The sequence below is a fragment of the Lontra canadensis genome, unplaced genomic scaffold (assembly GCF_010015895.1).
Source record: "Lontra canadensis isolate GAN:19392208 unplaced genomic scaffold, GSC_riverotter_1.0 scaffold63, whole genome shotgun sequence".
Lineage (NCBI taxonomy): Eukaryota > Metazoa > Chordata > Mammalia > Carnivora > Mustelidae > Lontra > Lontra canadensis.
Window position 1 is genome coordinate 3,668,547 of NW_022631057.1, and position 13,440 is coordinate 3,681,986.

Genomic DNA, 13,440 nt, shown 5'->3' on the forward strand with positions numbered 1-13,440 from the left:
AACTCCCCTTCTCCAGAGATCACCTGCAGTTAATCAAACCATCCCTTTGAATGGGCTTGTTCAACTCTAAGTTACGTCCTATGTGACCAGACATATTTCGCCTTTCTTCTCACATATCTACAAGACTCATGGTCAATGTGTAACCTAGTTCGGCTTCTTTGTTGGTTGTTATCTACTTTCCAATAAATATGAGACTAAGGAGTTGTTTGGGCGACAGTCTTCTCTACTGTTGACCTTTGCTCCCTCTGTCTTACAGCAGACTTGTTGGTGCCTCATTCTTCTCTCCTGCACCCTCAGGAAGTGGCAGTAACTGATTGAACCACCGGGGCACCCCTCTTCTAGTTGCTCTTGCCTTCAGAAGAGATCTGTTTGTTTTCTTATTTTCAATGCATCTTTCATCCTGAAGTGTTCCTCAAACCTTGCCAAAACCTCAAATTCCATTTCTGTTCTAAGATGTTTAACTTCTTAGGCTTCCTGCCTACTGTTTCTCATTAAACCTTCCCAGCCGCTCCTATAATGGCCTTCCAGTCTGGCTTCTTCCTCCCTTAGGGACACACCTCTTTCAGGCCAGGCCTTATCTCCAAATCCAAGATTTCTTGAACTCGTCACGTGATTTCTTGAACTCGTCACGTGATTTCTCGGCAGCCCCAAACACTACCCACGATCTCCTTTCTGAAACCCCTCTCCTTTGGCTTCCATTACCCCGAACTTCTCTGATTCCTCTCTTTCATGAAATGCTCTTTCTTAGTTGCTATCTCTTCTTATTCTTTCTCATCCATTCCTATAGATAGGTCCCAGATTCCTCTTTCCAAAAATTTTTCTCTTCATTATCCTTAAAATTATCGTAACCACTCTCATGGCCTTAACTATACCTTATAAGAAAACCGCTCCATAACCACCTCGTTATCTCTCATTACTCTCCCAAATGCAGACTTAACGTTTTTGTTGCCCATCAGACATCCTACAAGTACATTACATGCCACACATCCAAAGGGGAACTTCTCGTTTTCTGCCCAGAAGCTTCACCTTCTGACCCCTACAATAATTCAGGCTGCCAGGAATGGAATTTCAAACTCACCTTTAAACCCTTCCTCTCCCTCATCCTCCAATGTTCAATGAGTTGATAAATTGTTTTTATTTGATTTTCCCAAGTCTCTTGTGTCTGATATTCTTTTTCTCTGTTTCTGCTGCCATCATCCAATTCCAGTCATCATTGTCTCCTACATGGACTACTGCAATAGCTCTTTTATGGTTTCTTTCTCTCTATTCTTTCCTACTTCTACCCATACTACACACTGTTGTGAGCAAAATCTGTGTTCTGTCATTTTCACTTCTTTTCTTGATCTCCACTCACTGTTTACCAAATAAAGTTTAAATTCTCTAATATGCCCTTTAAAAGGCTCCACCAACTGGCTTTAATGTATCTGTCTACGTTTCTCTCTCGTCACTTCCCATGCTTTATCCAGGCCAAACCAGGCCATCTGCCATTCCCTAAGCAGGCTCCATCTTTCCTGCCTCTCTGCACAACACGTTTTTTAAAACTTACTATTAAAAACTCAATTTAAAACATTAAAGGACTTGGAGAAATTGGGTGGCTCAGTTGGTTAAGCATCTGCCTTCCATTCAGGTCATGATCCCAGGGCCCTGGGATCGAGCCCCACATCAGGTTCCCTGCTCAGCAGAGGAGTCGACTTCTCCCTCTCCTCTGCCCTTGCTCATATGCTCTCTTTCTCTCTCTCTCAAATAAATAAGTAAAATCTTAAAAAAAAATTAAAAAACTTTAAGAGAACAAACACCTGGAGTTTCACCATCCTAAGATACCTGTTTTCCTCTGTGCCTGTTACTGCCTCGTCCTCCTCTATAAAAAGAAAGGTTTTATAGAAATGTGATCATAAATTCTTATTATTCTGTATTCTACTTGTACTCAGGATTATATTTTTAAGATTTTCTGTTGATATTTACAATAAGAGGTTGCATTACATTTGATGGGCCATAATTTACTAAAAACATTCCTAAGATTGGACATTTCAAATGTTCACAAGGTCTCCCCAGTATGGACAATATATACAATAGTAGAATGAATAGCTTCAAATTAGAAATCATTTTGCTCAAGTTAGATGAAGCTGAGGAGTGGATTTACTTGGTTCAAAAGCTTATGGCTCTTTATGATGCTCTTACTACATTTCTCAAATCTTTCCACTTGCAACAAACATCTTCTTTAAACTTTGTCTCTCAATCCTACTCACTTTTAAAAGCCCAAGAACTGTGACTTTTCTTAATGATTTTCCTGCCTCCTCCTCTTCCAGAGAGACGGTCTCCTTCTTGAAGCTGAACTTCCCTAGCTCACTGTTCTGTGAAAGTTGTTTATTTTGTTCTAACTGCTCTGAATTAATGATGTATGTATACCTGTCCTGTGTCTATTAATAGAATGTGGGTTACTTGAGAGTTTTTTATTCCTATTTCTATTCTCCTTCATAATTTCATCTAGGGACATTCCATTATTTCAAGCTCTCTTTTGTATTTTGTTTGTATTTCATCCAGATTTACTATGTCTTTTGATAGGGGTCAGAGTGAGACACAGAAGTTTGTCATATCGTCTCAGTATGATATCATGATAGGAAAACCTATCCTACCTCAGGATTCTGGCTTCTTCTGCCCTCTAAAAAGAAAATATATTCACTTATATTTTACCATCTCAAATTTACCAGGCAGGAATAGGTTTCATCCAGAGGTGGTAAGCAATATTACTGAGGAAGATTTAGAAATTTGGGTTTCATAAACAAGATATAGGGGAAACTCAATGAGAGTTTAAGTCCTAATTCTATTTTTGTCTCAACAGGTCATTTCAAGGATGTAACTGTTGTGAACCTATTTTTTCAAAATGAGAGGTTAATTTTTGCTTCATAGGTCTTGGTTAATCTGAGTTTATGTTTTGCCTCACCATTGATCTCTCATTAAAATATGAGGCATACCCTTAGCTGAGATCTGAGCTTCCCATTCTCCTTACAGACAGGAAATTAGACCCTCCAGTCCCCATTGATGTGCTAATTCTGGTCTTAAACAAACTATGGCCACACTTGGTGTTTCCACATTCTGAGAAACACACACACACACACACACACACACACACACACGGTGGTTTATGCAACTACAGTTGATTTCTGTGAAGTTGAGTTTCAGTCTAATGAGAGAAAACTCCAAAACTAGTTTTAGAACCAAGAGAAAATTTATTCCTAGGTGCATTTCTATTACCCAGATTACCCAGTCTGCTCAGTTACAACGTCAGGACAACATTTTTGTCTCTAACTCAGCTTTTTTTTTTTCCAGAGAGTATTTTAGTTCCTCCATTGTTAAGTCATTTTCCTTCAGTCTTTGCACAAAGTTCTCTATGGCTTTGCAAAGTTCTTTATTTTCCTGAAAGGCAAACTGAAGAAAAGAAAAAAAAATTAAGTTATAACCTAAGAACTGAGATCCAGCTGTATCGTCTGAAGCTAATGAGTAGTGCTTGGGTCCCTGACTGGGGGCTGAAAACCTGGCCAGCTTAAATACAAAGCTGGGTCTTCAACATGATAAATCCTTTAAATCTTCTGGCTTTTATATACTTATTATTATCTCAGCGATAAATATAAACAAAAAGAGGGATCTCAATGAAAATGACCTGATCCATGGTTTTTGGAATCTAGAAGAATTTCAGAGACTTTTCACAGCAATAAGTGTAAGTCTAAGACACGAGCTTAGAAAGCTTGCTCTATAAAGTCCACAAGTCCTTAACTTTTACCAACAAGCCCTCATGAGGTGTTGGTGATGATGGTGGTGAATGAGAACTCAGGTATGTAAAAATGTGAGTTAACAGTTTATGAGCCCCCTTGTAACAACCTTTCAGATATCAACTGAGCATGCACCAGGAGTGATGCCAGGCCCTGGGGATACCACTGTGAACAAGACAGATGACAGCCTACTACTTACAAGTGCCTTCTCAAACGCAGTCTGTGGAATTGGCTTGGGAGCTTCCTGGATCAATTCACAGATGGGAAGTGCACTGCTCCACTCCCCGTCAACGCACTGTTGGTCCCGCGTGCCCACTAAGTGGTACCTGAACAGAAGTCAGAATGGCAACAATAGGGGTGCCTGGGTGGCTCAGTGAGTTAAGGCCTCTGCCTTCAGCTCAGGTCATGATTCCAGGGTCCTGGGATCGATTCCTACATCCCTACATCAGGCTCTCTGCTCGGCAGGGAGTCTGCTTCCCCACTCTCTCTGCCTGTCTCTCTGCCTACTTGTGATCTCTGTCTGTCAAATAAATAAATAAAATAAAATAAAATAAAATAAAATAAAATAAAAAAAGAATGGCAACAACACTTTCTAAACTGGGCAACCAACGCTGGTTCTGTATAGTTGTATTTCAGTATTTCCTACTGTGATAGAATCCACTTCCTTGAGCCTTAATGCATGCTAAGTGATTTCAGTATTACCAAACAGTAATAATCAACTAAAACCATTCTCCTTGGGCGTAGAGAGGATCCAAGTGACAATGCAACCTATAAAACATGGAGAAGTGAGAAATTCTGAATATGTGTGTTTACACAGTTGTTGGGTGGGGAGGGAGAGGGAGGAAGCACGTCATCATTCAATAATTTAAAAAAGCATCTGCCATCCACCCTCTAAAGAGGAGTGGAAAGCTGGAGATAACCCTCAAATAAATCTTACAAAGGAGCTACAGCTTTTAATCAGAAAAACACGAGAGTTGACTGCAAAGTCCACTAGAAGTATATAATGAGACTGAAATGCTCCACTAATGTGGAGACATGACCCTGAGGTAGGAAGACTGAATGAAGCCAAGGAAAGAGTAGATCTGTAAGGTGGGTGATTAGGTAGTCTAAATTAAGGTTTGACTTCAATTAGGATGTATTAAATCATTCTCCTTCTTTTACTTTCTTTCTTTTTTTTTTTTTAAGGAATATATATACTCAAATATATATATACAAATCTGTTGGGGGGCAGGCTGGAATAATAAATCATTCTCTTTCTGCAGTTCCATATGGTCTATATTTCTTTGAGCTTTTATTCCAAGATTCTTTAGAAAACCATACATTTTAAATATCTTCTCTAGGATAAATAAGGGGATCAGTCTATCTTCTAGAGCTTGGGGAGAGCTGGTAGTGAGCTAAAGCAGCTCTGAAAATCAGAATGAGCTCAGATTGCTGAGGCAGCAGGACATAGGGGCATTAGGTGAGATGGACTGGGTCATTCCCCAAAACAATGCTATGGGTCAATGCGCAAGTTCTTGCATTTGAACGGCTGCTGCATATACTTACTTGTCTTCACAGTGATAAGTAATGGTAGATCCTGAGTTGAAATCTCTTCCTTCAAAATAGCCATGAGCTAGATTCCCAGGAGGGCCACAGTCTCCTGAGAAACAAGAGTACAAGAGAGACAGTTACGAGTTGTACTCAATTAACAGCACCCTCTAAGTATAACCATCCATGTGGGATCTGGGGACACTTTCTCCGTTCATTTCCTTCTGGTCAAATCGTATTTATCCATGGGAAAGACCCCCTCCCCTTGCTTATCCTCTGAGTCATTAACAGTTTGAGAGAGCTTTCTGATTGGCATGAGCTTGAGGAAAGGAAGTTTACGTTGCAGAGACTGTCAGGGGACAAGAATCAAAAAATTAAACCAGAGGTAGACGTAGGAGAAGTAACTCCCTGAGACAGGAGATAAATGGTCTGAGTTCAAAAGGACACTGGCATTCTCATGGGACAGAATTGTGCAATATGAGAGCTTCAGAAACAGGGAGAATACAGTGGGGAGCAAACAAGAGGAGTCTATAAAGAGAGCTGGACAAAGTAGTAGATGTTGTGAATTTCAGTTCTGGCTCTTCCACTAACCATTATTTCATCCTTCTTGGCTTTCTTCTAAGCTATAAGATGAGCAGCTTAAATAATATTATCTCCAAAGTCCCTTTGAGCTCTGACATTGAGTCTAAACACAGGGATCAGGAGTAAAGGGTAAATTAAGAATGATTATGTAGGTGAATACTTAGGGAAACATAAATACCTTCAAAACAAATAGTTTTGAGCAAAACCAGCAAGCATAAAAGAACATGTATTAGGGGGCGCCTGGGTGGCTCAGTGGGTTAAGCCTCTGCCTTCAGCTCAGGTCATGATCCCAGAGTCCTGGGATTGAGCCCTGCATCAATGCTGAGCAGGGAGCCTGCTCCCCCCCATCTCTCTCTGCCTGCCTCTCTGTCTACTTGTGATCTCTTTCTCTCTGTCAAATAAATAAATAAAATCATACTAATAAATGTAATTATAACAGCAGCATATAAGACTATTTTTGTAAAACACACTCATGCATAATCATATATGAACAGAAAAAAACCCTGAAGATTACATATCAAAGTATTCTGTTATTTCTTAGTAGGTTTGTAGATAATTAAATGTTTTCTTTGTATTTTTCTACAACACAAGTGTTTTCTTCAAGCAGTTAATAACTTTTAAAGAGCCCAGATGTCCATTGACAGATGAATGGATAATGAAGATGTGATATATATATATATATATACAATGGAATATTACACAGCCATCTAAGAAAATGAAATCTTGCCATTTGCAACTACAGGGATGGAACTAGAGGGTATTACGCTAAGTGAAATAAGTCAATCAGAGAAAGACAATTACAATATGATCTCACTGATATGTAGAATTTAAGAAACAAAATAGGATCATAGGGGAAGAGAGAAAAAATAGAACAAGACAAAACCAGAGAGGGAGACAAACCATAAGAGACTCTTAATCATAGGAAACAAATTGAGGGTTCCTGGATGGGAGGGGGTTGGGGGGAGGGGGTAAATGGGGTAAATGGGTGATGGACATTGGGGAGGATATGTGTTGTAATGAGCACTGGGTATTATATAAAACTGACGAATCACAGACCTGTACCCCTGAAACAATACATATATGTTAATTAATTGAATTAAACAAAAAGATCAAAAACTGAGTTCAAAAGCTGTATAGAGGAAAGGAAAAAGAATTTTAACGAATTGATTAAGGATCTCCAGTTTATACAGCTTTTCTGGTGACTTTTAAGCATACAGTTTTGAACTGAAGGAGATGATATAGATCTTGCTTCTAAACAGAAAAAAATCTGCTTTAATCAGGGACCTCAGGAGCATCCCCTAAAATTGGGCAATGAACTGAGGCAAAAAGACAGAGATTCTACATTTCTGAGCAAGGATAGGAAGTATTGAATTTAAAGAGTAAAACAGAAAAGGCTGGTGGAAATAAATACTTTAAACTTGTTCAAGCTAATGTTGATGGTATGTGCATGTAATTTAACTGTGTGTCCTATATATGCATGTTTTAAGTAACTACAAACTCCCTAAAAGAGGCTAACTATAGTTCATGTTTTTAAACTGCCTATCTACTATATCCTTCACAAAAATTAACTCAAAATGGGTCATAGGCTTGAATGTAAAGTACAAAACTATGAAACACCTAGAAGGTAATGTAGGAGAAAACCTAGACAACCTTGGGTATAGGGAGGGACAACATTTTAGATACAGCTGTAAAGTCACCATCCATGAAACAGTTAATCAACTGGAATTCATTAAAATTTAAAACTTCTGTGCTATGAAGGACATATGAAGAGAATGAGATGACCAGCCATAGGCTGGGAGAAAATATTTGCAGAAGACAAATCTTATAAAGGACTATTATCCAAAGTATACAAAGAACTCTTAAAACTCAACAAGAAGAAAACCATCTGATTAAAAAACGGGCCAAAGACCTTAACAGACACCTCACCAAAGACGATATATACAGATGGAAAATGAGTGTACATCATCAAGAAATGTAAATTAAAACAACAATGAGATACCACTACACAACTATGGGAATGGCCGAAATCTGGAACACTGATGACACCAAATGCTGATGAGGATGTGGAGCAACAAGACTCCTCCTCCATTGCTGGTGGGAAAGCATGATGATATAACCACTCTGGAAGGCAGTATGATGGTTTCTCACAAAGCTAAATATCTTAAGATCCAACAACTGCACTCCTTGGAATTTATCCAAAGGTGTTGAAAACTTATGTCCCCACAAAAACGGGCACCTGATATGTATAGCAGCTTTATCCATAATTGCCAAACTTTGGAAGCTGCTAAGATGTCCTTCAGAACTCATCAGGTGACAGATATTAAGGAGGGCACATGGGGTGATGAGCACTGGGTTTCATACACAACTAATGAACCGTTGAACACTACGTCAAAAACTAATGATGTACCAAATGCTGGCTAATTGAACATTATTATAATTAAAAAGGTCAGTGGTTGAGAAATAGGGAAGGTAGAGAGATGAATAAATGGAACACAGAGGATTTTTAGGGCAGCAAAAACACTCTGTATGATATTATAATGGTAGCTATATGCCATTAGGCATATGTCCAGACCCACTGAATGTACAACACCAAGAGTGAATACTTAGGTAACTATGGATTTGGGGTGATCATGATATGTCAATATTGGTTCATCCTTGGGAAAAAAAAAAGGTAGTACTCTGGCGAATGGTGTTGATAATGTGCATGTGTGGGGGTGGGGAGTATATGGAAAATCTCTGTGCCTTTCCTTCACTTTTATTATAAAACTAGAAGTGCTCTAAAAAGTTAAGTCTTTCACTAAATAAATCTTTAATGTTAGATATGTACCTTTCCAAATAAACTTAAATTTTTGTTTTATATTTTTAAATTTAAAATTCTGCTCAGAGTTACATTGTAATTCCAGTCCATCCATCCAGGGTCATGGCATATCTTTTCTTTTATTTAAGTATTATTTTATGTCCTTCAGTAAATTTTCATATAGGTCTCATGAGTGAAATTATTTTACATTTCAATATTCATCTCATAATTATTAGAAAGTGATACTATTGATTTTTCAATATTATTTAGTGTCCAAGAATAACATTTTTAGGAGAATTTCTTGGATCCTCTAAGTATATTTGACAAATAAATATATCCGGTGACCCACCAATCATTCTAAGAATCCAGACTAAAGAAATAATAGCATAGGCACAAAAATATATGTATGTGTATACATGTATATAACATTCACTGCAGCATTATAATAGCAAAAATACAGAAATAGAATAAATGTTCATCAACACAGAGATGTGGAATAAATTATGGCACATCCACATTATTATTTAAAAGCAGGAGATAGAAAAAAAATAAAAGCAGAAGATAGAGCCACATATACTGATCTGAACTAGATTTCCATGTGTAATGTTACACCAAAAATAAGCAATTAAAAATATATAAATTCCCATTTTTTGTATGTATATACCTGTGTCGATATGTGTGTATGCTTTTATTTAAAATGTCTACATAAACATAAAAGTCATGAAACAAACAACACACACATCCAACTAAGTCTCTCTGAGAGTCGTGAATTACTATTAGAAGGAGGTAATTTCTTTCAACTCTTATTTTGTGTAATTTGGCATTAGATAAGTTACTGTCCTTGTCCCCTGTTTTTGTGTATTCTTCAAATAAGAACTTTAAGTCATTATCATGAAATTTTTTTTTTAAAATGTCAGATGCCCCAAACTATCCCATGTTGGACTTAGTAGGACAGGAATCCTAATTTAAAGGTGTGTGTGGGGGGGAGGGTTTATTGTTTGGATGTTGTTTGTTTCACTGGAACACATCATTCAAGGTGAGGCTTGGCTCTGTGAGCCCCACTTGTTTCTTGGCTGCTTCCTAGCTCCCAAAGCTTCCCAGGCACGGAAAATGAGGTTATCTGCTCGGTGTCTTTGGATTTACACTTATTTCTCTCCTACTTACTGCTTTTGCAGACAGGCAAGGGAGGCATCCAGGTGTGGTTGTCCAGGCACTGACTCCAATTGCTGCCCTTAAGAATGTAGTCCTCATTGCACTTAAAAGTGATTTTGTCATTCACGTTGACAGGACCCAGGGAACTGGGTTCGCCATTCACCAGCATAGGGTCAGGACAGTGGCCCACTGAGAAGAAAAGCGGAAGTGATCTGAAAGGACACCTGCAAAAGCAAGAATTTCTCAGGCTTTGCTGAGAAATCAGAACTAAAGCAGAGCTTTTTAATAGGGACTGCAAACTGCACTAGCACATAGTACCAAACCCTACCGACACTGGATGTGAAAAGAGCCGGTTGGCCTGAGAGTGGCAGGAAAGGTCTTGGTCATGCACAAGGGTGAGAGTTGGCACTTGAACTTATGAGAAGTAATTAAGCATAGAACTGGAAATGATCAATAGTGTGTTTATCCTCCTGTCAAGCCCTGCTGAAAACTCTTCACTCTATGTTTGAGGCAAGTGTTCCCTTCCTTCCATCCAGCCAAAAGTACACGTCACTTGTCATGTTTTACTTTGTTTCATTTTGCTTTTCTCAGGTTAAAAAAACAAAAACAAAAACAAACAAACAAAAAATCCAGGAGAAAATGCAGAGAGAGATGACTTTGGTCATATAAATAAAGGACAGACATATTGGTCTAGAGAACAAACCGAGCTAGTCCTAAAAATAGTAGTAATTATGAGGATATTAACTAGTGATTCTCTGTCTCTATAGACACCACAAATGAGTGTTGTGAACTTGAGCAAGTCACTTGGACCTCAGTTACCCCATTTGTACGTTGAGAACATAAATTTTTCCCAGTTCAAAAGTTATATAATGGATAAAATACAACATGACATATTTACTTCAAAATAATAATAATGCAAAGCAGAACTGTAGAAGACAGATTAGTTATATGTGGGTAATTGTGGAAGATAAGTGGTAAGTATGTATGAGTTGATTTTAATCTTCTCTCTTTTGTATATGTTTAGATTTTTTATAACATAAAAATTTTAAAGGAGTATAGTATTAAACAAATTGTAGCCCAAAAAAGGTAGTTTTAATACATGGAAGAAATTCTTTTCTTCCTGCAGGGTTGTGTCTATTAATTCAATCAATTAATCAATTAATGGAATTAGTACTGAGCAAGAGCCGATCCTGTAGCTTCTAAGAGAAGTTCCACCCAAGTGCTTTAAAAATGAATTCATAGAAATTGAGAATTTTCTCTTTCTTTTTTTTTTAAGGATTTTATTTACTTATTTGACACAGTGAGAGAGAGAGAGAGAGAGAGAGAGAGAGCGCACAAGCACAAGCAGGGGGAGTTGCAGAGGGAGAGGGACTGAGCAAAGAGCTGATGCAGGGCTCGATACCAGCACCCTGGGATCACGACCTGAGCCGAAGGCAGAGGCTTTAACCCACTGCGCCCCCCAGGTCCCCGAGAATTCTTTTCTTATACAGTTTGAACATGGCCAACGGGAAGTAGGATTTGAAAGAATCCAGTAGGATGACAAGATGTACAAAGAAACAGGAAAATCAAACTTACGGCGACATATGGGAACAGGAGCATTCCACTCCACAGAGGCATTGCAAAATAAGGTTTTCTCTCCTACCAGGTGGTAGCCCTTGATACAAAGGCAGGTCCCCAGAATTTGTCCTTCTACCTCCTTTATAACAATTATGCCATTTTCCACTGAGGGAAGTTCTGGACAGCTCTCTGTTGGAAGGAAAAAGATTCACCTGACATGTCATGTGCCATGAGGAAGCCTTGTTAGACCACCATCCAAGTGTCTTTTTGCTGGATTATGGATACTCTTCCATGTCTATGTCCATCCACTTCCCTCCTCTCCCAATAATTCCCAAAGTTTTGTTTTCAAAAGGGTAACTGGATTCACTCAAATTCAGCTATAAGTGAGGCGCCTGGGTGGCTCAGTTAGTTAAGCGACTGTCATAATCTGGGATTATGTCAGGTCATAATCCCAGGATCCTGGGATGGATCCCCACATCAGGCTCTCCTCTCAGTGGTGAGTGAGTCTATTTCCCCCTCTCCCTCTGTGATCTCTCTTGCTTTCACTCTCTCTCAAATTAATAAATAAAATCTTTAAATTAAAAAAAAACCTCAGCCATAAATAAATAAAATCTTTTAAATAAAAAAAATTTCAACCATAAGTTATCTACCTCTAAAGAAACAATCTCCTTTCCAAAGAATATTCCTGGAGTGTATAACAGATAAGACCTCTCAATATTTTGAAACTGGTACTTTTTGCTCCCAGAACAGAAAAGGAAAGTTAACTGTTAACCACCCATGTCATAAAGCAGAATCATCATTAAATATTTACTAAGCCCTTGTGGTACCTGGGTAGCTCAGCCGATTAAGCCCCTGCCTTCAGCTCAGGTCATGATCCCGGGGTCCTGGGATCGAGCCCCGCATCGGGCTCCCTGCTCAGTGGGGAGCCTGCTTTTCCCTCTTCCTCTGCTATGTCCCCCCACTCTCTCTCCTACTCCCTCCTTGTCAAATAAATAAATTTTGTTTAAAAAAAAATATTTTACTAAGCCCCTCTGAGTACATTGCATTAGGCCAAGCAATTTGAGATTTTCCAATAAAGGAAATACATTTCATTGATTAAACTTTCATTAAAACCTTAGACCTGATATCAAGTGCCTTATAAACCAGACTTAAGCATACGCACCATCTGAGGCAGAAATCAGCCACACAACCACAAGATAGCACACAAACCAAAAAAACATCTTGTGATCAGTTGCTTGGCCCAGGCAGGAATGAACACAAACCAGACAACACCTGGTTTGGATCAAAGCAGATCTTCTCCACAGCTTAGGATACCAACCACCTCCCTCCTAGAGAAGAGGTTGTCCTGATTTCTCTCCCTTGGAAGAATTTAAAAAAAAAATGCTACAGCAGGAAATCTGAACAGCTATGAGGAAATTAGAGCTGGGAGGGATTCTGCAAAAACATGAAGCGGGGGAGAGGCTGACAAGCTGCCAGTTTAAAACTCGGTTTTAGAAACTGCCAGGGTTCCGTTATGCAAATCTAGTTGACCAGTTCCTGTAGCTTATCCTGCTACCACAGACTTGGACCAGAGGGTTTAGCCATGACCCTCAGTTCTGTCAATATTTGCTAGTGTTTATAGTCCAGCTTCTGCAACGCCCTCCAGCTTTGCAGGCGGGGGCGGGTGGACTGATCTGTAGTGCTTTCCCAACTGAAACCCAGCTCTGAGGGCCATCTCCCCTTCATTTGTCACATACCAGGTGTCCAGGCAGCACCAAACTCTGAAAACTGGAAAGCTCAAGGAAGTGAACTAACCTTACCTTATCTCTGACCTCCCAGATCTACAGCTTCCCAGCAATTAGCTGATCCTGATTATGTCCAAACCTGAGAAAAACTCCAAAGTCCTGTAGCAACACCGTGTCCATATCTGCCAGGCCTGCGCCCAGGTTCCCATTCTGCGGGTCTTTGGGGGCCGGGGTTTAGCCTGAGTCCAGAGTCAACCAAATGAACTAAGAGGGAGTTGAGGGAAAAGCTTTAGTCTCAGGAATTAAAACATGTGAAATCGCTTTGGGGCTCCCA

At 39.2% G+C, this 13,440-nt stretch overlaps 1 protein-coding gene across 1 annotated transcript; it reads right to left on the reverse strand.

Moving 5' to 3' along the window:
• Positions 1-3,213: 3,213 nt before the first annotated feature.
• C4BPB (complement component 4 binding protein beta) lies at positions 3,214-12,844 on the reverse strand. Its single transcript, XM_032878156.1, has 6 exons — positions 12,545-12,844; positions 11,401-11,571; positions 9,838-10,014; positions 5,313-5,406; positions 3,967-4,093; positions 3,214-3,426 (listed from the first exon to the last, which is right to left on the reverse strand). The coding sequence occupies exons 1-6, from the start codon at positions 12,600-12,602 to the stop codon at positions 3,283-3,285; spliced, it is 771 nt and encodes a 256-aa protein (XP_032734047.1). The 5' UTR covers positions 12,603-12,844; the 3' UTR covers positions 3,214-3,282.
• Positions 12,845-13,440: the final 596 nt, after the last annotated feature.

What these genes read in the sequence shown, in the direction of transcription:
- C4BPB (XM_032878156.1), bottom strand. Translation starts at nt 12,602, where the DNA reads ATGTTTTTTTGGTTTGTGTGCTATCTTGTGGTTGTGTGGCTGATTTCT. An exon ending in TCCTGTTCCCATATGTCGCC is followed by an intron (nt 10,015 to 11,400) that starts GTAAGTTTGATT and finishes TTTTCTTCTCAG; the next exon opens with TGGGCCACTGTCCTGACCCT. An exon ending in ACTTATCACTGTGAAGACAA is followed by an intron (nt 4,094 to 5,312) that starts GTAAGTATATGC and finishes ACTTCTGTTCAG; the next exon opens with GTACCACTTAGTGGGCACGC.